This window comes from Lactuca virosa, chromosome 5 (genome assembly GCF_052849685.1).
Source record: "Lactuca virosa cultivar CGN04683 chromosome 5, Lactuca_virosa_CGN04683_v6, whole genome shotgun sequence".
NCBI lineage: Eukaryota > Viridiplantae > Streptophyta > Magnoliopsida > Asterales > Asteraceae > Lactuca > Lactuca virosa.
In genome coordinates this window covers 10,533,193-10,559,743 of record NC_136430.1, presented here as the reverse complement: position 1 = coordinate 10,559,743, position 26,551 = coordinate 10,533,193, and the positions used below count along the sequence as shown (strand labels likewise).

The 26,551-nt window shown below is 35.0% G+C and overlaps 2 protein-coding genes and 1 pseudogene across 3 annotated transcripts; 2 read left to right on the top strand and 1 right to left on the bottom strand.

Moving 5' to 3' along the window:
- The first annotated feature begins 1,660 nt into the window (after positions 1-1,660).
- Positions 1,661-2,481, top strand: LOC145110979 (uncharacterized). Its single transcript, XM_079047285.1, has 2 exons — positions 1,661-1,771; positions 2,196-2,481. Exons 1-2 carry the CDS (start codon positions 1,661-1,663, stop codon positions 2,460-2,462), a joined length of 378 nt encoding a protein of 125 aa, XP_078903411.1. The 3' UTR covers positions 2,463-2,481.
- Positions 2,482-2,802: 321 nt separating this feature from the next.
- On the bottom strand, positions 2,803-3,914 carry LOC145110978 (chitinase 2 pseudogene; annotated as a pseudogene). Its single transcript, XR_013710147.1, has 2 exons — positions 3,825-3,914; positions 2,803-3,635 (listed from the first exon to the last, which is right to left on the bottom strand). The product of XR_013710147.1 is annotated as a chitinase 2 pseudogene (transcript).
- Positions 3,915-13,342: 9,428 nt separating this feature from the next.
- LOC145117490 (uncharacterized) lies at positions 13,343-14,420 on the top strand. The gene is made up of 2 exons (XM_079053775.1): positions 13,343-13,813; positions 13,907-14,420. Exons 1-2 carry the CDS (start codon positions 13,361-13,363, stop codon positions 13,946-13,948), a joined length of 495 nt encoding a protein of 164 aa, XP_078909901.1. The 5' UTR covers positions 13,343-13,360; the 3' UTR covers positions 13,949-14,420.
- Positions 14,421-26,551: the final 12,131 nt, after the last annotated feature.

Below are 26,551 nucleotides of genomic sequence, written 5' to 3'. Positions count from 1 at the left end.
GGTAACATATTATTCGATTTGTACACATTTGGTCACTGAGTTTTTTTTCGTCCACATTTACCTCTTAAATTTGTTAAACCGTACACATTTAGTCCTTATGACATGTTACTCCAGGTTAGCCGGGAAAAATGACTTGATAGGGTAATATATTTTTCATTTTGTACACATTTAGTCCTTAATATTTTTGTACATATTTGGTCCTTAACATTTTTTTTTGTTTCAAAATAAGTCCTTTTTTTGTACTCATTCAGTACTTATGAATGATTTCTTTAGGTTTTTTTCACGACATCTTACGTGAGACAATCATTGATAAGGTGCTTGGGGTTGTTGATGCTTATGTCCAATGCGATCTCAACTGCTTGGTTGCGTAAGTCTTGTGGTTTGGCTTAGGTCTTGTATTTTGAACATCGTAACTTCTTCATACGATATCAGATTTTAATGATCTTTATCCACGTGTTCATTTTTTGAGTCTACTACAAGTTTCATTAAGATTACTCCCGTTAAAATGTTATATATTTTTACTAACGATTTTATAAAAAAAACATACATACATGCATTCATAAAAAACGTATAGACAGGGGAAGACGCAGTAATACATAGTAGGTGTTGCCGAGATGAAATAGGTGTTGCCGATACATGGAAAATAGGTATAAACGTAAAAAAAAAAAAAAGCGAAAATTTTTCCACTGCGAACAGAAAAAACAGGTGTTGTCGGTGCAATACCAGGACCATACTAAATCCGCCACCGCGTATGGATATAAAAATCGTAAGTAAAAATATATTATTTTTTAATGGGAGTAATCTAAATGAAAGTTGTAGTAGACTAAAATACGAACGCATGGATATAAAGATCGTTAAAATCCGAGATTATATGAAGACGTTATGACGTTTAGAACACATGACCTAAGCAACCAAGTAGTCGAGATCGCGATGGATATAAGCATCAAAAGCCTCATACACCACATTAATTAATGTCCCACGTAAGATTTTGTGAGAAAAAACTAAAAAATCATTTATAAGTACTGAATGAGTATAAAAAAAATGACTTATTTTGAAAAAAAAAAAAAAAAAAAAAAAAGACTAAATGTGTACAAAATTATCAATGACTAAATATGTACAAAATGAGAAATATATTACCCTATTAAGTCATTTTTACCGGGTAACCTGGGGTAGCCGGTCATGAGGACTGAATGTATACAGTTTAACAAGTTGAAGGGGTAAATGTGAACGAAAAAAAAACTCAGTGACCAAATGTGTAAAAATCGAAAAATATATTACCCTTTTAAGTCATTATCGCGGTAAAAAAATCAGTTGCATGAAATCAATTAATGAAATATATATAATTATGTATAGTATGTATCGAGGAAACAACATTAATTGTTCCTTATCGGAATCCAAACCAATAAACCGGAAACTCGACGTCGAGGACCAATACAACAAAAATGAAATATACGTTTATACAATTTTTTTTGCACACGTTAGCGCAGGGGGGCTACGTGCAGCCACTACGTTTCCACACATGCAGTTATTGTGAATGAGGTGTCAACCAGCCACTCACATTTCCCTGAAAGCTGACGTCATTTTCTTTACTCTACTGCTTTTGAGATGATAAGTCGCGAATCGTGTCTTTTCGACCCCCTCATTATCTCAATTCTCCGGAATGGGCCGCCGCCATCTTCTCTACCTTCTCTACACATCTTCAGTACGGCCGCCGTCCCCCACTCCTTACTTTACTGCGCCGCCTCCTCCTCCCGCGTTTCTAATTCGCAAGGTATAGTAAAGTTTCAATCAATCGATGTTTTTACAAAACCATGATCATTTGAATTTGTTTTTCTTCTTTCCTTCTTAATCTGATATATAGCCTTGTCACCAACTTTATCGTATCTTGAATGGGATTTGAATGACTGGGAGAATTTCATCTCCAGAGTTGCCATTGTTGTTTGAGTTCATGGATTTCAACTCGTATTTTGGCCATCGTTTTATATTTCATTAAGTCGTCGCGCCTTTCAATTTTTTTATTGATGTCAAATTTCATTAATTAAACGTTTGATTTTTTTTGCACAAAAAGTTTTTTGTATCCGACTTTTGGAGAATTGACCAGAAAAATTTAAAAGTTGGTTCATCTTGGCCAATTCCTTTACTTCACGATCCTTTTGATGGTAATTAATTGTGTTTAATTTGATGTTGGAATGAAGGGATACATGAGTAGTCAAGAAAGTAGCAAAGGAAATCATATTCATGCCGACGAAATAATCAACCACGACAGAGCACCGTCGACGTTAGAGGAGTTCAAAAGGCTGGAGGAAGAAAAGGCAAGTCAAGGAGTTGCTAGTCAGACGGTGGAGAAGGCAGAAGATGGTGCCATGGAAACAGTCGCCGGCGACGGCAGCCTGGAGTCCGTCAAGGAAAGTTTCAAGGAGCCTGTTGGCGTCGGTGATTTCCATAGAACCGGAGACACATGATCAAATGAAGATGCTCCGATCGAAGCACAATGTATATATATGAAAAGTCTTTTGAGAGCTGAGATCTTGGGACTGTATGTATCTGGCCGAGAAAAATATAATAATCAGCTTACATACAATACATTTACGCGTGTATGTATTAAGCCTTTGAGCTAGCTTTTCTATATATACATTTTAAAATTTAAAGTGCAAGCATGAAGAGTTGGTTGATAAAAAAAAATCATCGATTTCTCATACAATGAAAACTAATTGTAATCAACGGTTGTATTTGATTTTCTCTTTTCAAATAATTATTGTAATCACTTGATTTTTTTTAAATAAAAAAAAAATGTAGTCTAACTCAAACCCTAGAAGAATTGAGCAAGAACTCCTGTGATTTCTGCTCGTAATAGAATTTGGCGGTTAAATTGGTTGAAGCGGATGCATCTGCTGAATATATCATAATCCCATTGATATCGAATCCATTTTCCTCCAAAATATGCAATGCATCGAAGAACGCCTCGCCTTGGATCCCTCTTCCATCGATTTCATAACTCGGCAACACCTTCTCTTTGTCGAACTGCGCCGTCCTCAGCCGGAAATCTTCCAGGTACGCTTCCGTCGTCCTCACTTTATCTGTGTAAAATTGGTGGTTAACATAATCAATAAAGCCGCCGTATGCGGCGAATAGCTGCACGTAAGGTATCGTCGTTAGCCGATACGGTGCGATTGTAGCGACTGAAATGACGCTTTGGTTTTTTAGGTAGGTTATGAGTTCGCCAATGCAGTAACTGAAACTTTCGTTATGTCTCGGAAAGTTCTCGTAATCGATATCGATACCATCTAGATTGTAGGTTTGAATTATGGATTTTAGAGATTTAAAGGCGTTTGAGATCCACGTCTGAGAGTTTTCCGGTTGATACCAACGAAGTGTTGTGGAACCGAGACTCCAACCAGAGAGGCTCGCCATAGCTTTTACGTTTGGGTGCTTGGATTTAACTGCGGCTACGGACTCCGGCGTTAACGATGACGCCCAGTAGGGTTTGAATATCCCGTTTTGGGGGTTGCCGGAGGCATCTGCATCTATAGCAAAACTAAGTATGAAGTGGAAGTCGATGCCGTCGTCAATCGGAACCTCGTCCATCGTCACAGGCTTTCCCGTTGCTCCGATGTATTCCATGAATACTTTTCCATCTGAAACAAAGCAAAACAAAATCTGCAAATAAAGTGAAAAAACAAAAATCCATTTTGAAAAACAACTCAACCCGCTCATTGTCAGATTAAACATAACAGAAACATTAAGATAAATGCACAACAAATCATACTTTTATTGGTTTTTATAATTGTGTAATTATAACAATTATTTATATTTGTATAACTTACTGCAAAGTTGTAGCAAGGTTGGGATGATGGTGATGATAAAGAACCAAAACCCTCTAAAAATAGTATTGCTTTTCATGTTTTTCTTTGGAGTTGTTGTGTACTTGTGTGTTAATGAAAAACTGATATACTTATGCACATGTAGTAGATGTGGATACTTTGTTTGACTAGTACGAATAGATTTATATATGAAAGTTTGTGAGGATCACAAAGAACAAAATTTGTATTAGTTGTCAAAGTTAAAAAAAGCCTAGCCGAGACAAAATCACAGAATTTTTAGACTTTGGATACATCTCAGTTTAAGACCTAACGATTTGATTGTCTTTTGGTAGATCACTAGACCCCGTTGAAATATGTAATTATGTATGTTGTAATTACATAATTTCGTAATTCACTTCTATAACAAAATTCTTCAGTTTATCAGTTTTATTAGTTTGTTGAAATTTAAGTAGTTTTCTGTATGAAGTGGAATGAATTAATGGAATATTACAACCAATGAAAAGTTCTCTGTGTCTGTTACACTCGAATAGAATTCACTATTGAGCATTCCTTGTGATTTATTACACTTGACTGATTTCCATCCATGTGGATTGGATGGGTGTTTTTTTTTTATTAAAGATAATTTCCATAACATAATATTTTTTCCTTAGTTTATCATTTTTTTTCATTTGGTTTTCTCAATTTATATAACAAAAAATATATTTAAATGACCCTTTCCATTCTTTCAACTACAATAAAACACCATAAGGAAATGTAATGATCCCTTACATAACTTGACTCATTTCGTAACATTATTCAATTCATTTCATCATACCATAAATACCTAACAGACCATTATGTATGATTTTTGTTATGTTTTAATTCACTTTCACTTGATAATATATGAATGCAGTATTGGAATACAAAGTTCACTAAGGGTGAAAAAAAGTTATCATCTCTAATAAATGAAGAGTTTTTTGTCACTTGTCACATTCTCATTCAATTTGTCAAATGCTATTTTATGGTTATTTTGAATTAATTTTTTTTTCACATGTCATTTTATGAATTTTTCTATTTTATTAAATTTCACATAATATTTTAATGTAATAATTGAAATAAATGTAGTAATAATTGGATATCAATTTCATTAATGAACTTACCTTTTAATTTCAAAATTCTCAAAAATAAAGTTCATTAGTTTCTTTTATTTATTTAAATTATTTTTTTTCAATTTAAAAGATAAAAAACATTTCGATTATAATAATTTATTATTTTTCTTGTTTTTTTTATAAATTTAAAGTTCTCAAATATTTTGACATTTATATTTAACTTTTTTTTTAAATTAACTCATATAATATATGGGTCTTACAAGTAGTTGATGATTATACAAGGGAAACTGCAATAAAGTCCTTACATATTGGTCTCATAATCGATTTAGTCATTATATCTTTTTTTTATTCAATGAAGTCCTAAAAACCGATAATGGTATTCAATTTAACCATTTTACCTGGTCAAAAGGTCATCCAACTTTCAAAAATTACATTTTTGGTCTAGATTTCAAAATTTATCACAAATTTAGTCCAAAATTTACACTTTTGACCCATATTTTAAATTTTATTACAAATTTGGTCCAAACTTTACCTTTTTTGCCCAAATTTTAGAATTTTGTTATGAATTCATCATAAGTTTAGTTTTTTTACAACTTTTTTTCTCAAATTTTGTTTCACATATGTTTTTTCTTTATATAGTTGTATTTATACAAAAAAAACATATTTTCAGATAAAAAATCTTATATTTTCTATATACAAACTTTTTAAAATTTTTTTTTTGTATACGAAATATCTATTTATAAAAATAGGTATTTATTAAGTACATAAATATATACAAATCCGTTTTTATAAAAAAAATGTATACAAACACCTATTTTTATCATAAAGACATTAGTATGCAAATATATATATATATATATATATATATATATATATATATATATATATATATATATATATATATATATATATATGCACACAAATAGGTGTGTATCTATATTTTTTTATAAAATCGTGTTTGTATACATTTCTTTTATAAAACGTGTTTGAATACTTTTTTATATAATACGTGTTTGTATACATTTTATATGTAAACGTGTTTAAATACAAATACATTTATTATAAAATAGATGTTTATAAAAAATATATATAAATATGTTTTTACAAAAGAAATGTATACACAAACTTATTTGAGTGCATATAAATATGTTCTTACAAACGAAATGTATACGTTTACTACGAAATAGGTGTTTTTATACTTTTTTTTTATAAATATGTGTTTGGATACAAATGTATTTATAATTAAAATAGGTGTTTGTATACATTTTTTTTGTAATACATGTTTGTATACATTTTTTTATAAAAACTGATTTGTATATATTTATGTACAATAAATACTTATTTTTATAAATAAATATTTCGTATACAAAAAAGCTTTTAAAAAAAGTTTGTATATAGAAAATATAAGATTTTTAATGTGAAAATATGTTTTTTTGTATAAATATGATTATAAAAAAAACATATTCGAAACAAAATTTTGAGAAAAAAAGTTGTAAAAAAACTAAAGCTATGATGAATTCATAATAAAATTCTAACATTTGGGCCAAATGGGTAAAGTTTGGACCAAATTTGTAATAAAATTTAAAATATAGACCAAAAGTGTAAATTTTGGACCAAATATGTAATAAATTTTGAAATATGGGCCAAAAATGTAAATTTTGAAAGTTAAATGACTTGTTGACCGAGTAAAAGGGTTAAATTGAATACGATTACCAGTTTGAGGACTTAATTGAATAAAAAAAGATATAAGGACTAAACCGATTATAAGACCAATATGTAAAGACTTTATTGCAGTTTTCCCATTATACAAAAAAGCAGAGTAAATGAAATTATCATATATGTTGTTGAATATCGATGACCAATTAAGAATGTTGATGTCATTAATCAAACCGGGAGAACCAAAAAAGGCATGCCACTGATCATGTGACACGACCACTTCAAGTATGACTATTGGGTGACCATGATCACCTCGTGTAAATTGACCATTGTGTGAGGTAGGACAATTTTCCCATGCCCAATGGAGGCAATCTAGACTTCCTATCATTCCAAGAAAGCCATGTACGATTGCATAATGGGCTTGCAATTGCAAGATGTCATTGCGTGTAGGCTTACATAAATATTTTGGATCGTAAATTCCAATCACATGTTTACAAAAATAGTGGAGACTATCTCGTGCGATCCTAGCGGACATCCTAAAACTCTCATCCAACGCATCATGAGGGATGTCATATGCCAATTGACAAAGTGCGGCTGTACATTTTTATAAGGGAGTGAAATCGGGTGTACCTCTAGCATTGAAACATTGTTGGAAATAACTACACTCCTTCATCACATATTCGACTATACGTTCATATAAAGGTCTGAACATTTTGAACCTCTTTCGAAAATAATAGCCTTGAAAAGTGGCATGCTCGTCAAATTAGTCTTGCATCAAACGTTGGTGGCAGATTCACGGTTTCTCTGAATATATCTTTGTGATCTCCGTTGTGAACTTTCGGCTTCGTCATTGCATATAATTAGGGATGAGCATAGGTGGGTACCCACCTTATTTGGCTGGAACAGGAACCGTAACTGGCGGTTTCTATCTTTAATATATATTAAAACAGAAACCTTACCATCATCTTAAACAATCTGGGCTCTTGATTATATTTCAATCTTATGTTTTCCACCCTTAGATCAAATTGCTGACATCGTCTTCCCCAAATGGAATGTATTTAATTCCAATAAAAACTCTCTAATTGTCAAACAAAATTAACTTACATCCGTTGTAATGGAATGTATTTAATTCCAATAAAAGTTTCCCGTATTTTAAATCTTGAATTTCCGGTTATAAATGTTTTAATATGGTTAACTTTTAAAAAATATTACTAAAAACAATTTCAATTATGACATTAAATATCAACCATTAATATAAATGCGTTTATATTAATAAACCATTAATATAAAATCCATTTTATTAGGAAACCATTAATACCAAAATAATCATATTCAAATCATCACATACATATACGATTCATCCTTGAATCCGCAGCTCACACTTATTTTCAATCGTTGGTTTTCTTCAAACATTGTTTTCTTCAAATATTCTCCTACAACAGCATTCTTATTGCTTATAACTTTATCATCATTCTCTGCTTCAAACCTTTGTTATTGTGCACTAGAAGGTCAGTACCTTCTTTCGCTTTTTATATTTTTTTCGATTATTTTTTTGTTCCTATATCAAATATATGTATTAATATATTTCGATTTTCTTTGTCACAAATTACATGAAATTGGTTAACTACTTTTCTGAAACTTTTCAAATAAACAGGAAAAGATATTACGTACCTTTAATCCAGAAAAAAAATAATGTACTTTGTTGGAAACCAGTTAAAACACATTATAGCAAAGTACTTTGATGGAATGAAAAATGCACCCCTACCCATTTTCCTGTTCATGGTAATCAATTTTTTTGTGTATTCGTTTAGCATGATACTTCCATTTTTTATCCAAAGGTTAAATCATTAATTTAGTATGTACAATGTTCATCAGAAGGGTAAATCAGTAATTTAATTTAAACATGGATCAAATCGTGAGCTGCTACTATTTCTATTTGATTGATTATCTCAATCTATATACTTTTTTTGATTGTATATCATATCTTAAATTGTTGGATGATATTGAGATGACACGTGTACTAGAATGATTCTTTTAGCATGATACTTCCATTTTTTATCCGAATGATAAATTATTACTTTAGTATGGACAATGTTCATCATAAGAGTAAATTGGTAATTTAATTTAAAAAATGGATCAAATCGGTTGCTGCTACTATTTCTGATTATCTCAACTTGGTTATTGTTTCCAACCTTATTGTTGAATATAATAACTTCATATTATACCATTTTTAGGAATGTACTTTTAAAGCACATTGTTATACCATATTTAACAGTAACGTGTTGTGATTTTTTCGTGTTTTAATGTCTCTTTTAATTTATCTTTTATTCACTATTAAGGGGATTGATTTTATAAACAATTTAATCCAAAAGTGTTAAACTATGTTGTATATGTTTCTGTACAGTAAATACAACCTTTCAAAGATTGCTTTCTGTGACTAACAACATTATGTTTCTATTTTTGAAATCTCATAAAACATTACATAAGGTTTTTTGGCTTAACATATTACATCATTCAGTCTAGATTAAATCAAGCAAAACAACAATGTATAACTTTTCATATTAAATGCTTAACCTATTAACTTGGACTTGATCCTCAACAACCTCTACAAACTGCAATAGCAACATACGTTTCTTTTTATCTATCAATAGTTATGTGATTTTTTTTTACAAATTATAGCAACATACTTACCATGAAAAAAAACTTTTAATTTTAAACTACAACTTAGTTTTTTACCGGTAACAATAATATACAACACTTAATATCAACATCATTGCCTACCAGTTTCTCTAAATATTAATATATGAACCATATCAGAAGTAGACTAAGAAGTTATAATCTAAATTAGGAATGATCTTATTTCCTTGAATATCATATTTACGGTATTATAGACAAATTTTTTATTTGATTCTTAAATTTTCTATGTGGTCGTATTTATATGGTAGAATCGAATTGCATAATTACAACTAACATATTTTATTAAACTTTGTATGTAGGTATGCAACAACAATAAGTATATTTTTGAAGGAACATTGTTCAAAATAATATGCATAATCTAAATACATGTTAATTTAGTTCATTTCCTACACTTTCCTGTAACATTGGATTTTTTTGTCATGTTAAATTCAAAAGATGGGTTATTAGAACATGCACCTTAGGTGTTTGACAAAATGTCTCAAAGAATCTGACACAAGTTCTTTACGCTCACCTCACAACCATGTATAAATTTTGGTTTTTTTTTTCTAGATTTATAGCATCAAGTGTTTTTGTTGTTTGCAACTTTGTAGTGTTACATGCTTTTTTTTGTCCCGTCCTCGGGTTTTAACACTTGAAATTTGGTATGTTCCCTTCAAACCTTCTACTTTTGAGTATTTCGCTTTTAGCCCTTATTGTTAGTGTAACACTCTAATTTTTCAAACAAAATTTTCATTTTTAAAACCACACAAAATACATTTTCTCATTTCTCAAACCCAAGTTTATAAGTTATTCAAACACAAGACAATAAAAATGTTTAACAATATCGAATCCTCAAAACATAAACTCTAGCTGGTGTGTACAATCATGACGACGCCTTCCCGCGATCCTGAGATGTACCTGAAACACATTTCATACAACACTGTAAGCACGAAGCTTAGTGAGTTCCCCAAAATACCACACACAAATAATTAGCCTCTCATGGCTATATCTCAATAAGGACCCTCCGGTCACGTGTCTCAGTGAGGACCCTCCGGTCTCACAGCTCGGGTTGGACCCTCCGATCTCACAGCTCAGATTGGACCCTCCAGTCCTAACTCAATAAGGCACAGAATAATATACATCATAAATCACAAAGACAAAATGCATAATATATCACATAACTCAGTATAAGCACGTAAGACCCTCCGGTAAATAACTCAGGCAAGACCCTCCGGTCACAGTATTACCACTCAGGTAAGTATAGTGAGAAGACTCACCTCGTAAGCAAAGCAAGTATGTCTCGTACTCAACGGTCGGTCTAGACTCCGCCTACATATATCATAATCATCCCTAATTAACAATTTATGATAACAACTCCAAAGATGTTAAGCTAACCCCTTTACTAACTCTCGGAGAGGGTGAAAGACCATTTTACCCCTCCATGGCCTCCAAAGTCCACAACTTGACCAAACCCTAAAAGTCAACGGGTTTAAGGAATGGAAGTTGGCCAAAGCTTGATAAAGCTCGAGTATTTAGGCCTTAAGGGCCTAATAATGTCCAGATCTGAAGTCTTAGCTTCAAGGCATGCTTAAAACCACTAATGACTCAAGAAGAAGCTAGAAATGGCCATAAACTCTCTAATGGAGAGATCTAACAAACAAGTGATCAAGGTAAGAGCTTTTTACATCCAAATTATCGTAAAAACTGAATGGTTGCTGGATCCAAAGACTCCTTCTTGTTCCAAGCCTTTTGCTCCTCAAGCTCCTTCAAAGAATGAACTAAAACACACTCTCTTAGCCTCTCCCTCTCTCACAGATGATAATAGCTCGATTAGGGTTTCTATCAGGGTGATAAGGTGATGAGGGAGGCGGGGTAAAGGACCAGTGTTATCAATAGCGACCATGGCACTCGCTATGGCGTTTGGCGAGGCGAGGCGTCCATGTGTCGCTATAGGGTACATGGCGACTGCATAGCGTGCATAGCGAACTGTCCTTTTTTTTAAATATGGTATAAATAAGCCCGTATTAGGGTTTTTTGTTGACTAAGTCAAAATAGCATCCGATACTCCCGTCTCCAACGTTCGCTTCTCAGTCGCGTCTCTCTACCAGTCGACATTCAATTGCGCCTCTTCAGATCGCGACTTGCCCTTGTTTTCTCCTGTTCAGTCGGTACTCCAAGTCTCCAACGACTGATCTGCACCAGTCCTTCTCTGATTCTCTCCATCAGCTTCAAAGGTGTGTGTAGTTAATTGTTTAGTTATGGTTTAGTATTAGTTTAGTTATGGGTTTAGTATTAGTTTAATATAGGTATTAGTTTAATGTTATATATAATACCTTGTATTGTTAATGAAAGCAATATTGTTAATGAAAGCTGTATTGTTCAGAAAGAGAATGAAAGCTGTATTGTTATTTGTTAATGTAATGTTGTGATTGTGTCTCAACTCTCAACTTACCTAGTTATGCATTTATTCACTTGTTTAACTGAATCAGTGGGTAATATTTGTTAATGTAATGTTGTGATTGTTTTTGAAATAGATATGACTAGTAATGATCCGGGATGGCAATACGGGACAGCAGTTGAAGGAAAGGGTAATCAATGGGTGATATGTACTTTTTCTAATAAAACAACCAAGGGTAGGATTACAAGACACAAGCATCACCTTGCTGGTGGTTCCGCCCAAGTACTAAAATTTCCCAGAGTTCCAATAGAAATACAAAAAGTTTTTAAAGATGCTTTTGATAAAAAGAAACAAGATAAAGAAGCAACAAACACAATACCCCACTTTGATGATGTTGTTGTAGATATAGATGAAGATGAAGAAGCTACAAGTAATAGTGAGTTTTTCCAATCGACAGGCAAGAGGCCTATTTCGTCGAGTGGCTCAACCGCAACCACTAAAAGGTCCGTGAAAGGGCCTTTGGATGTAATGTGGCCGCCATGTGATAAAACGGGGAAGAAAAAGGGGTATTTGGTTGGAACATCCGAACATAACGAAGTCCACAAAAAGTTAAGGCTTGATGCGGTTCAAAAGATATGTCGTTGGATGTATGATGCGGGTATTGCATTCAATGCTGTGAAGTATGATAGTTTTGGGCCCGCACTTGAAGCGGTTGCTCTACATGGTTGCGGTATGAAACCCCCTAGCTATCATGAGGTACGTGTTCCCATGTTGAAGCTAGAGATGGAGCACACAAAAACACTTTTGACTATAAATGAGATGGAGAAGAAGTCATTCGGATGTTCGTTGATGGCCGATGGTTGGAGGAACCGAAAAGGAAGATCACTTATTAACTTCCTAGTAAATACTCCACAAGGAAGTATGTTTATAGAATCAGTAGATGCTTCTGCGTGTTCTCATACAGGTATTTTTTGCAGTTTTTTTTTTCTTTTTTTATGCAGTTTTTTTTCCTTTTTTATGCAGTTTTTTGTTCTTTTTTTTCTGGTTTATATGCTGTTTTTAATGCAGTTTTTTATTTAATGCTGTTTTTTCCTGTTTTTAATGCTGTTTTTTCCTGTTTTTTGTTGTTTCTAACAGGTGAATATTTGTTCAAATTGTTTGACCACTTCATAAAAAAAAACGGCCCGGAAGATGTGGTTCAAATTGTAACGGATAGTGCTAGCAACAACGTTTTAGCCGGTCGACTTGTGGAAGAAAAATATCCACATATTTATTGGACTCCATGTGCGGCGCATTGCATCGATTTGATGCTTGAGGACATATTTAAATTGCCTCATCTTAAAAAGACACTAGATAGAGCAATTGCGGTCAATAGTTACATCTACAACCGCACCTTGCTCTTGAATATGATGAGAGATTTCACGGGCCAAAGAGATATGGTTAGACCCGAAAAGACCCGGTTTGCAACCGCCTTCATAACTTTGAATTGCTTTAGAAATCATAAGAAAAATTTGAAGAAGATGTTTGCATCTGAAGCATGGAACAAAAGCAAGTTCCCGGGCGAGGCGGGAGGAGGAGGAAGTCAAACGGCCAACACTATATTTTCTCCTAATTTTTTGACCAATATAGATATTGCGGTCAAAGTTGGTGAGCCTTTATTAACGGTGCTTCGCTTGGTAGATAGTGAAAAAAAGCCTCCTATGGGGTACATCTATGAAGCCATGGATAGAGCAAAGGAAAGAATTGCCTCGTCTTTCAACAACAAAGAAGACAAGTATAAACAAAATTTTGAAATAATCGATAAGAGGTGGAATTGTCAACTACACCAAGATTTGCACGCAGCCGGCCACTATTTGAATCCGGGATTATATTACAACAACCCGAGCGTGGAAGATGATAGTGAGGTTATTACGGGATTGATGGCATGCATACATAAGTTGTCATTTTCGGAAGAGGATGAGTTGAAGATTCACACCGAGTTACCTATATATAGAGGTGCACAAGGGATTTTTGGGATTCCGATGGCTAAAAGAATGAGATCAATGCTTTCACCGGCGGAGTGGTGGATGCAATATGGATCGTCCACACCGACACTTAAGAAGTTTGCTATTAAGGTGTTAAGTCTTACATGTAGCTCATCGAGGTGTGAACGTAATTGGAGCGTATTTGAACAAGTAAGTAGCTCACTATATTTAAAATAATTAGAAATATACAAATATGTTATAATAAATAATATTTACTAATGTTTATTTTTTTTATTTTTATAGCTCCATTCCAAAAAAGAAACCGACTTGAATGGCAAAAACTAAATGATTTAGTTTACATAAAATACAATCGGGCATTAAGAAGGAGGTATGATATGCGAGATACGATTGACCCGATCATTTTGGACGACTCGAATGTTCAAGATCCGAATGAGTGGTTGGAGGGGGAAGAAGACGCTCTTGTGTTTGAGGGTGATAACTTGACATGGGATGTAGTTGCGGAGGCTATGGGGGTGGATGAGGAGCCTTATGCTACAAGAAGAACGAGTAGGAGGAAAGAGGGTGCCGAGTCGAGCTCGCGATCTAGAGGACCACATTTGATAGACGAAGATGAAGAGGAAAATGATGTTGGGGCTTATAAAGAGGTTGTAGAAGAAGAAGTGGATGATGAGCCCGTATACGAGGAGTTGGACGATTTGTGAATCGTATTTTAAAGTCTAAGATTAATACTTGTTCTTTTTTTGTAATATGCATGTTTTAAAACTTAGTTGAACTAATAGTCTTTGGGGTTTTAGCTTATTTATTAGTTACAATTGCTAATTAGGTGAAGGTAAAAGTAATATTAATTTTTAATAGGTACTTTCTAAAAATGAAATAGCGGTCGCTATTTCATCGTTATCGCTATATAGCATGGCGATAGGTTGTCGCTATTGATGGGTTTTAAGCATAAGAACAATCCTATGTGCTCATACAAACCCTAATGCTTGGATCTAGGTTTCTCTATTGTACATGCAATGAATCCAAGACTTACAAACCCTAGATCTATCAAATAAGAACTGAAATAAGGGTTTAGTAATTACCTTTGATTGTTATATAGCAATAACAATCAATCCTTGCTTTGATTGGCTTCAGAAAGCTTAGTGCCTCAAGTGTTGCACCTCTAATGGAGTCACAAACACCACTAAGCAACTTGGATGAAGAGGGAGGAGAGAGGAGGCACCAAAAACGGCTGGAAACCCTAGAGGAACTCTTAGCCACGTTTTTGGGGGATAGGGGTCCTATATATACATGTAGGCTATTATGGTTTGAAACTAGGAAACCCTAATCTGACTGCTTAAGCCCTAAGCAGTCCAATGGACCATTCCAGAAGGCCCTTGGACGATTTCTTTATGGTCCTCCATATAGAATTCGTCCATTGCCATTTAATGGATCCTAAGCCCAACTTTGTAACTATCTTATAATTACAATATCAGTCCCCTTAATTTAATTAATCTCTTTTAGTCACAAAATTAATTCTTAATTAATTCTCGACTAATATTAATTAAACATTATGATTTCTCCTTTAATATATTATTCTTATAATATATTAATAAATCATAATTAAACCTTTCTCTCCTTAATTTATCCTACATATTGCTATGGTGAAGGCAACCCAAAAGGACCATGCTTATAATCGGGTCAAGTACATACCAAAATAGTTATGGACTTAGACACTAATCCAACAGTCTCCCACTTGGATAAGTCTAATAACTATTATGTGTATGACTTCAGAACCTGATCAGCAATCGTAGCTTCCAAAAGCCGTTGTCAACTCTGATCTTATCAGATACGCGTGTCCTTTAGATAAGGGATCATATATTCCTCCATTCTACAAGATATCGTATAGATATGAGACATGGATTGAAATCATTCTCTCAGTCTATGTGTCGTTTCCCGATTTCCGATTTATGACGACTGACTAATTGAACAAATCAAATCAGTCCTGGCCCGGCCGAGCACTTTCCTTTGTCATCACTAAATCATCGAGGGGCCCATAGATATCGCTTTTATCCCACCTTGGGTAAAAGGAATGGATAAACTTTGACTCAAATGCTTGCTTGCACCTACTAATCGAATCACACACAACAATAAGTTTTATAACACCAAGTTACTAGTGCGTTTACTTATCATCAATGTGCAACCGACCAGCAAATAACAACTCACACGTCTCGGTTTCAAGAATATACAATGTTATCATCTCACCAATCACTCGTGATAAAACCATGAAGTGATTCTAGTGAGCGTGGGTTTGATCCAATACTTTAATCTTATCAAAGCACTCATGAACTCTGCAGCAAAACTTGTGCTATGTCTAAACACTTTAGACAATCTACAGACAGATTCATGACAGTCTTCCTTCATACTTACTTCCAACGTATGACCGACTGTGGAGGTTCGAATAGCCCAGTTATTCTGGAAGTCAAAACATGCAAAGTGAAACGCAATAATAATATTAATCCTATGTGGTCCCAAAACTTTTGAGCGTAAATAAAAACAATTTTATTTAAACACCATATTGATTACTCATTATTCATTGCTTACTGTTTCAGAAAATCAACTTATAACTCGAATTATAACCACAATTGTCCCATGCTCCAAGCATACACACTTTGGTTTCCTATGGTCCATACTTTGTGAAATAGAACTTTTCCAATGAAACTCATTTCACAATCCCCAATCCTTATTATTAGTATAAGAATACCAAATTCTTGCTACTTTTAGAATATGTGAGATTCTAACATTTTATGCAATGATTCTTTCGTAATGTCATAGTACAAAAGTCACCAAGACCCGACTAATGAAATTAAAAGGTATTCTATCGGAAATTGCTACAAGACAATTCCATAGACGTGAAGTCTCACATTCAAAGTACATTCCTTTGAACATCCTTCTCGCATAAAAGTTTCTAATCTAGACATATTTCTTAATATCCAACTCCCATTAATGGAAACATTTCCATATTTGCCATATGACAACTCATTCTTAATAGAATCTTATCTATTCATAATAATGTCAATATAGTCCATCCAGTACTATACTTCCAACTACTCACAAACGACAAATCCTCAGTGAACCTCAGATCGTCCTTTGATAGTTGTTTAATTATTTTAGTCAAAACTGATTCTAGTCCTTTTTCCCTCTTAATGCCCTAGGCATTTGGAAAATTTTAGAATGGTCAAATATTATAACATATGCAATCGATCCTATACCCGAAGCGTATTGGACACGATGCATAATGTCTCACATAAAGACGTGATACTTTATCAGCCTTCTGCCATAATATTTTATGTGCCCTGTTCCCACAATTCGAACTATGAAGAGGGATGCCGTAATCATAATCGAATTTTGAGAATGCACTATGTATCCTTGACTATATTTATTAACGTTTCTCGATCTAAGCTTTAGAATTTTGAAACGAAGTATAATATTCTCTCCCTTAATTATAGCAAAACAACTTTTCAACCCTTGCAACTTTGCAAAGTGAATTTTTGTTTTCTATAATTAATATTGCTAACTTGCAATACTTACCATAATAATCATGCTCCCACTAACATGATGATTATTTTCTTACCAGCAAAACACTTATGCTCCCACTAGCTTTGACATGTATTCAGAAAACAATTGAACTTCTAGAAAACAATGCTTATTGAATTCCTTAAGTTCATATTTCTAATACCTAATGCTTTGATAAGCCTTTATCTAAGCTTTTTTTTAAGCTCATACATCTTTGCCTTAGATAGCTCACATGCGTGTCTAAACAATTCAGAATTTATGTTACTAAGTCCCAAATGTTCAGATCAATTGCCAAATCTCACAATTCGAACTATGAAAAGGGATGCCGTAATCATAATCGAATTTGAGAATACAATTTTCACAATTGCTATCTTCTTAAAATCTCTCTTAGTGAAATCATTTCCTCACAATCATTTTCATGAAGGAGGGAAACCTTATGTCACTTAGATTTTAAAGCGTATGTGTTCCTATCCATGTGAATTTGTCAAAACCAAAGTTTGCGACAAATCCAAACTCATATGGACCGAATGTGCTCAATCTCGATTTCTCGTCTCATGGTAACATGAATGCCCACCATGTCTTCCAAGCAACTCACCCTTTCGTATCAATGTACTTTCCATTGATCAAGGTGCTTTGTCTTTATGCATTCAAATGAGAACTCATAGAACTCACACGCATAATTAACTCAATTGGAATGGCACAGAAAAAGAGTATGTCATCCACGATAGGCTTTAGACCTCAAGTCGTGTGCTAGTGATGATCAACTAGGCTTAACTCTTGATTTGTTCTTGAAACTTTTCAAGACCATTAAGACTCCCACTGACTCCTTGACATATAAGATTCTCTTGTCAAGAAACATTTCTTGACAAACAAATATTCAAGAGTTAGTGTAGCCTTTTTGTCAAGTTTAACACTTCACACAATTGGTCCTGGTTGGTCTTTGTCTTATCCAAGACATCACAACTTACCAATTTCAAATGTGCAAGAATAAGAAAACATTTCCAAATTCCACATCTGACGAGTGTTATAAACCTACTTAAGACTTGTCACTCAAGTCACAATCTTGACTCTAAGACGAAGTATGATTGACTTCTTGATTTAACCATTTCCACAATTCTCGATTCCTCTTCTCACTTAGAGGATCAATTGAGATATGGTTCTTAATCATTAAGACTTATCATAAAACACAATAAAAGGTACTCTCCCTTCTTCTTGGAATGGAGAAACTTTTATCTTTCTGCCTACTTGATTCTTCTTACTCGTTCTGCTATTGATTGAAACTCTTTCAATCAACTCAGAATTATACTTAATCTTATAAGTATAATCATATTTACTAAACTTTAGTAAATCATGACGAATATCTTTATCACTCTTGTGGTGGACTTGATTAACGCACAACCTAGTGTACTCAATCTCTTGGTCCTTCTCTTGACACTTTGCCAAAGAATTAGTCTAATTTCCAAAATATGAAGTTTCTCATTCATCACGCAACCAAGTTGTATGATTCCAAGTTTCTATCCAATTGAAACTTGGGTGATGAGAATCTTCCTTTATTTGGCAAATCCTCGACATTTCACAAATTACATAATCAAGAATCACATCCAATTCAACATTGCTAAAATTAGAAATACATAAACATCCATTTTCACATATGCCACTGCAAGGATAAATAAATAGGACGAAATCAAAATTCATTTTATTGCAGAAAAACTTGTCCTTACAATGCAATTCAAATGAAAACTATGCTATTTCAATTTCTAAGCAATCTATTCTAACTCTAAAGTAGTAGCTCAAAAATCCGATCTTCAAGCAATGCGATCGAAATCCATTTCTTCACGATCAGATTCAGCTTACTTCTTCCCTTAAGCTTCCTCTCTTTTCTTCAATCCTACAAAACATCAAAATGTAATCTTATCACATCATGTATTGAAAATCAAAGAATAGGAACTTATAGAGTTAGTTATTGGATTTTACCTGAAGTAGAGCCATACGTCTTGACTCTCCCATCTCTTAGATCTCTCAGGTAAACAGGGCAGCTTCGTCTCCAATGCCCCTTCTCTCGGTAGTAGAAGCAGATGGACTCTTTTGGAATGGCACAAGGAACTATCTCAGAATTTACCTTTTCTGGATTTCCAATGTCACCATTTTCAATGTCCATTGAAGTTTGGGAGTTTGATTTGCCAGACAAATTTGCTAGATCAACACGCCAAATCATTTCTGATTCAGCAGCTATAAGCAAATAGGTCAAATCAATGAGGGTCACGTCATGGTCCATCATATAGTACTCTCTAACGAACTCACTATATGATTCAGGAAGTGACTGAAGAACCCAGTCAACAACCAACATTTCTGAGATAGCGACACCCATCATCCTTAACCTATCAATGTGTGACTTCATCTCTAAGATGTGTGCACACACAGGTTTCCCATCTTCGTGTTTACTTGCCAAAAGGGCTTGAGTGAGCTTGAACTTTTCAAGCCTTTGAACTTGTGGGTTAGGGAGAATAATTGGAGGAGGTGGAGGAAGTGAAGCATGACTCTCATTTCCTTGATCGTATCATGGAACGTCATCTTCATTTGGAAAGCTTGTTCCAAGGGACTTGGGAAGACCATTGTAAGATTTAGACATCTACAAAACGGGAGAAAATTCAAGCTAGTTGATAAGAATCCTTGATGTAACACCCAAATGAAAATCAAGGCTAGGATCTAACACAACATTCTACAACCTAGAAGAGGGATGCCGTAATCTAGTTGCAGAATATTTGAAGGTAGGTAAATGACGATTTACCAATTCCCACCATGAAAAACGAAAAGGAAATTTAAGTTTTAAATGAATTGAAACTCCTAGATCTTTTGAGATTCATTGAACTTTTCAATGGCATGTTTAATCTCGATTATGCCCTTCAAGTTTGCGACTGGGATGCCGAGGATCACAAACAAGGTGTGAATAACCATACGAACCACGTGGTGCACCCAATTGCTACTATCACCTAATCAATGTGCCGGTTAGCCACACACGCTCCATTGATCTATGATAAACATCGAGCCACCCTTCGCCACCAATGTCAATCCCAAATTAGTGTGCCGGTTAGCCACACACGCTCCACTAACATTTGACAAGGGTACGAAGTGTAATTCCATGGATTAGCATACAAATTCACATTTTGCCCTAAAGTAACTAAGATTGGGATTTTGTAAAAGCATTTAGTTACTTTGTACTTCATTATACTTATAATGGAAGGTTTCGTCCCATCCTACCCGTTCGGCTAACGACCCTCCACTAGTCAAGAGTGCGGTGGGTAAGAGTGGATACCCATTCAATCGCCATTTTATAGGCAATTTCCTTAAACACCCATTATAGACCAGCTTCGTGAATGAGGCCTACTAACGGTAAGACTGACTCTTTACTCATATATATAATATTAGACTTTTAATGTTACATATATATAGTATAGGGTGTATTTTACACTTTTAAAATACTAGGTGGTTTTATTAACTTTCTCTTTTAATTAAACTTTTAATTAACTTAACAAAACCATGAGGGTGTAATTTGAACTTTTCAAAATACTAGAGTTTTTAGAATTTAAATATTACATAATTAAACTATTAATCAAAATTTTAAATTCTAAAACTTGAGGGCAAGTTTTGAAACTTTTCAAAACATTAGGGTTCAACTATTTAAATTTCAAAAACAAAACTTTTTAGTTCAAATTTAAACTATAAACCTAAAGGGAGTAATTTGAAACTATTCAAACTTACTATGGATCAAATAACAAATAATATAAATCAAATAATTAATTTAGTGATTATCTATATTTGACCTAATCTAATTTTAGTCATTAGATAATTACCAAATAACTTTAAATAATCCATATTTATCAAATAAACAACTAATATTCAAAAGATTTGAAACTATCTATTGTTTTGGCAAGGATAATCATTTAATTAAGATAAAATTCGGATTTTAACTCTAAAAAACGATTTAGGCATCAAATCCAAGACAAAACAGCAACTAAATCTCGAAATATCCTCTGCCTGACGCACAAACTCGCCGAGTCAGCTCTGAACTCGCCGAGTAGGGCCAACTCGCCGAGTCCAGATACTGAATCGCCGATTTGAGTCGGGCAGAGGCAAGAAAACATTTTTTCAGCAACAATTCGACAATTGCATCACATACAACAAAAACCAATCAAGGCTCTGATACCACTGATGGGTTTTAAGCACAAGAACAATCCTATGTGCTCATACAAACCCTAATGCTTGGATCTAGGTTTCTCTATTGTACATGCAATGAATCCAAGACTTACAAACCCTAGATCTATCAAATAAGAACTGAAATAAGGGTTTAGTAATTACCTTTGATTGTTATATAGCAATAACAATCAATCCTTGCTTTGATTGGCTTCAGAAAGCTTAGTGCCTCAAGTGTTGCACCTCTAATGGAGTCACAAACACCACTAAGCAACTTGGATGAAGAGGGAGGAGAGAGGAGGCACCAAAAACGGCTGGAAACCCTAGAGGAACTCTTAGCCACGTTTTTGGGGGATAGGGGTCCTATATATACATGTAGGCTATTAGGGTTTGCAACTAGGAAACCCTAATCTGACTGCTTAAGCCCTAAGCAGTCCAATGGACCATTCCAGAAGGCCCTTGGACGATTTCTTTATGGTCCTCCATATAGAATTAGTCCATTGCCATCTAATGGATCCTAAGCCCAACTTTGTAACTATCTTATAATTACAATATCAGTCCCCTTAATTTAATTAATCTCTTTTAGTCACAAAATTAATTCTTAATTAATTCTCGACTAATATTAATTAAACATTATGATTTCTCCTTTAATATATTATTCTTATAATATATTAATAAATCATAATTAAACCTTTCTCTCCTTAATTCATCCTACATATTGCTATGGTGAAGGCAACCCAAAAGGACCATGCTCATAATCGGGTCAAGTACATACCAAAATAGTTATGGACTTAGACACTAATCCAACAGCTATGCCCTCTCTATCGCCATCGATAACACTGTAAATGACTTAAGGTCCTTTAAATAGGGTGCAAACCCTGAAAATTAGGCTTTTCACACTCAACTCCTACTCGTTGAGTTGGGTCCTCCAACTCGTCAAGTTGACTCTAAAATCCACGTGGCTATCTCAATCTCTACTCGGCGAGTTGGGGCCTCCAACTCGTCGAGTTGACTTGTCATAATGAATATAAAATGATTTAAATTTATACTTGGGATTCGGGATGTTACAGTTAGTACGCGGGGCGTGCCACAGGGTACGCTTAGCGTACTAGCTAAAAAGCAAGTATGCGGGGTGTACCATGTGTGTACGCTTAGTGTACTCATGCGAGGTTGGATCTCGCCTTCAGGCACGTACGCGGGGCGTACGCTTATGTACACGAGGCATACGTGCATATTAATGAAACCCTAATTTGGGGTGTTGCACCCTGTATAAGCTCTTTAAGTACCTAGGGTTGGCCTCTTTACCAGCCTCCATACCTCCTAAACCCTAAATTTCGACCCTTAGCCTCTATTGTTGTGTCTTTGAGCTCTTAATAAGAAGTTGGTGATTATTTTGCTCATTTTGAAGGAATAGAAGAAGGTTGAAGGTGCATTGCTTAGTGTGAATCTTAGAGATCCAGAATCATCACTCATTTTGCAAGTCTTTTGAGGTATAAAGTCCCAACCTTTATCCTTGTATACTTAGATCTCTTCATGTCATGGTTTTTATGTTTTTGGTCCCTTTTGGGTTAGTTTGATGAGTTAAGTCATTTGTGGGTCTTATCCTTTTAGATCTGGGCATATTATGAGTTTCTTAAGCTTAAAGGTGCAAGCTTTATGGTGTCATTGGTCTCATGCATGCATTAAGTCATTTATTTAGTCCGTTTGAGCTTTAAGATCTTCATTGAGCCATGCATGCACATAAAGTTAGCAACTTTATGTGATAAACCATCTCAAGGAAGTCAGATCTAAGTTTTGGAGTGATGTCTTAATGGATTAAGAGCTGGAAAATGGAAAATTGTCACACCCTGAAACCGGAACGGCGGAAACGTTCGAGGGTGGATGACGTCATGTATAGTATCACAACAATTGTATCATAGCAATCATAGTAAACACAACCAAACATTGAATACATATATGAAAAAGGTTCACATCTGTTTAATTCTTGTTTGTATACATCAAAAGTATAATCAAAATTAGAAAGACGAGACTCTATACGCTCCGTCTTCTCAAAACTCCAGGAGGTACCTGTCTACTGATTTCCTGAGAATACAAGAAGTTTTGAAAGAGTATCAGCATAAAGCTGGTGAGTTCATAAGCATGTTTTTGTAGAGAAAACATGTCTTTGAATCTATAAAATGTTTGTATGTTTTCCAAGAAAATCCGATATTTTCCAACATGTGTGTTTGATACTGTATTCTGTTGTAGTATAGAAAAACGTTAGTTTGTATTCTAATTACTATCAACCGTAGTATGAGTGTATTCTTGTACAAAAACTTTTGTATAGTATGTTCTGTATGAAAACCCTGTTTTTCACTAGTATGAATAAAACGTTCAGTTTGAAACCTTGGTTGTTACCAGCATGTATAATAGTTTTATTTCTCATAAAGAAGCCATGTATTTTCCATACTTATGCTAAGTAATCATTGTTCATGTAAAGTATATTACTACGTAAATATATTGTTGTTATCTACTTGCGAGTTTTATGACCATACTAAACTTGATATGGCGTGAATCGGGCACCAATATCCTTTATGAATTTGTCACCCGTAGACCTGTCGGTCCTACTGTAGCTTTCAGAAAGGTGCGGGATAGTCAGTCCCGTATAGATCTATACACAAAAATCACGTTCTCCCTCGAGGAGACTCTGGATCATAAGGGGTAGTCCTCCACTTAGTTATGTTTGTAAGCGCCCAAGGACGTGTCTCCAACTAGATTAACGACTTTACAAGTAATAATACATGAAAACCTTTTTATAAATAACTGAGAAATTTATAAAAGTTGTATGTATGTATATGTATCACCATGTATTGAATTCCCAAACTACACCTATTATAGTTTGTATGTATGTATATGTATAACCTTGTATTGAATTCCCAAACTATACCTATTATAGTTTGTGTGTATGTATATGTATAACCTTGTATTGATCTGAAAACTATATGATTATGCTTGTAAGTTGAAAACGTCCCTTATGCTCATCATATTACAAAATAGATAAAATATCTAAATATTTTGTAAACGTATAGAAACTGTATGATTGTATCAATTGCATCCGGTTTAAGTTTATTGAAATCCTTTTGTATAAATTTCATAAAATCATTTATATTTGGCTTGTATTCCCCCCTGAAAACATTAAAAATCTCGGAAAGATGTAGGGGTATGAACTCACCTCGAGTGAGTGGTTTGTATGAAAGATCGGAATGAGATGCCGAGTGTCAAGTGAAGCCTCGAACACAATTGGATCCTATTTAGCATGTAATAACACATATATGAATCAAATTAGGGTATTTCACTACTAGACATGATAGGATACCACCTTAAGGACTTGGAAACACTTGAACTAAGTGTTAAAATCATATGTGATTAAATGAGGGATGTGTGTACGGCCATGGGTGTACGGCCCATGAGTGTACGGTCGTACACTCATGAAGAGGTGTGCGTTTGAGGTGTTTTCACGGTCCTAACTCGCATCAAGGAAGTGTTCTTGGTCCTATGCTTAGTTGTAATGCAAGTTTGAGGCCAATAATGATCATCAAAGTGGGTTTACGGCCCTATGGGGTGTGTATGGCCGTACAAGGGGTGTGCGACCGTACACCCTTCATGTTCATGCTAAATTTGTCGATGTTAAGGAGTACCAAGGCTAGGATCAAAGGTTTAGCATGTCCAACTAGGTGATAGGGGCTAAACTCTCACTTTTGAGGGCCTTTAAGGTGTGTACGGCCAACCTTATGCAGGTGCACGACCGTACTCCTTCAAAGGATGAAGAACATGTTGAAACTTTGAAGAATTAAGGCTTAAATCAAGAGGTCTTTCAAGCTAAAGGATGGAATACTTATGTTTTTGAAGCCTTGGAGGGTTCACGGTTGAAGAAGCTTAAGAGAAAATGGAGTGGTGTGCAGCCAAGGGAAGAAAGGAATGAGGAAGTGAGGTCTACTCATATATATAGGGGTGGGTGACCCACCACCTAGAGTGTGCGGCCATGAGGGGGTGTACGGCCGTACACTCCTCCTGAAGGAGTGTATGGCCCGAAATGCTACTTTACGACTTTGATAACTCATCCCTAAACTCAACCTTGGTTGTACTTAAGCTTAGAACACTTAAACGAACCCTCAAACAGTGCTAAAAGGTAACAGAAACGAGTCTGAATTTGATTGAATTGAATGGTTTATACAAAAGAGAAATTTCGGGTTGTCACATCATCCCCCCGTTAGAGGGAATTTCGTCCCGAAATTTAAGCATATAATAGAAATCATGGACTTGGAAAAAGATGAGGGTACTTCTGTTTCATTGAATCTTCGCACTCCCAAGTGAACTCAGGTCCCCGCTTGGCATTCCAGCGAACCTTCACTATTGGGATGCGACTTTGTTTCATTCGCTTGACTTCCCGGTCCATGATTTCAATTGGTTCCTCTACGAAGTGTAAGCTCTTGTCTAGTTCGATCTCATCGATGGGAATCACAAGGGTCTCATCGGACAGACACTTCTTTAGGTTCGAAACGTTGAAGACGGGATGTACGTTGCTAAGTTCTCGGGGTAACTGGAGTTTGTATGCTACGGGACCGATCTGAGCGAGAATCTCGAACGGTCCAATGTATCTTGGATTTAGCTTTCCACGCTTTCCGAAGCGTATAATTCCCTTCCAGGGTGAGACCTTCAAAAGAATACGGTCACGAACCTGGAACTCCAAGGGTTTTCGTCTCTTATCGGCGTAGCTCTTTTGTCTATCTCTTGACGCTTTTAGTCGTTCTCGGATTTGTACGATCTTTTCAGTCGTCTCTCGAATGATTTCAGGACCCGTGAGAGTGCTGTCGGGGATTTGACCTTTGACTAGCTGCGTGTCACCCACCTCGGCCCAACACAGAGGGGATCGGCACTTACGACCATAGAGGGCTTCGAACGGTGCAGCCTTGATGCTCGTATGGTAGCTGTTGTTGCAAGAAAATTCGACCAAGGGCAAATGAGTGTCCCACGACATGCCAAAGTCGATGACGCAGGTTCTCAACATATCTTCCAATGTTTTAATGGTTCTCTCACTCTGCCCATCTGTCTGTGGATGGTAAGTTGTGCTCATATCCAGCTTGGTTCCAAGAGCCTTCTGTGGTGACTGCCAGAATCTCGAGGTAAACCTGCTATCTCGATCGG

Coding starts and splice junctions, on each gene's coding strand:
- LOC145110979 (XM_079047285.1), top strand. CDS start 1,661: ATGGGCCGCCGCCATCTTCTCTACCTTCTCTACACATCTTCAGTACGG. Junction 1,772..2,195: donor CCGCGTTTCTAATTCGCAAG/GTATAGTAAAGT, acceptor GTTGGAATGAAG/GGATACATGAGTAGTCAAGA.
- LOC145117490 (XM_079053775.1), top strand. CDS start 13,361: ATGGATAGAGCAAAGGAAAGAATTGCCTCGTCTTTCAACAACAAAGAA. Junction 13,814..13,906: donor ATTGGAGCGTATTTGAACAA/GTAAGTAGCTCA, acceptor TTATTTTTATAG/CTCCATTCCAAAAAAGAAAC.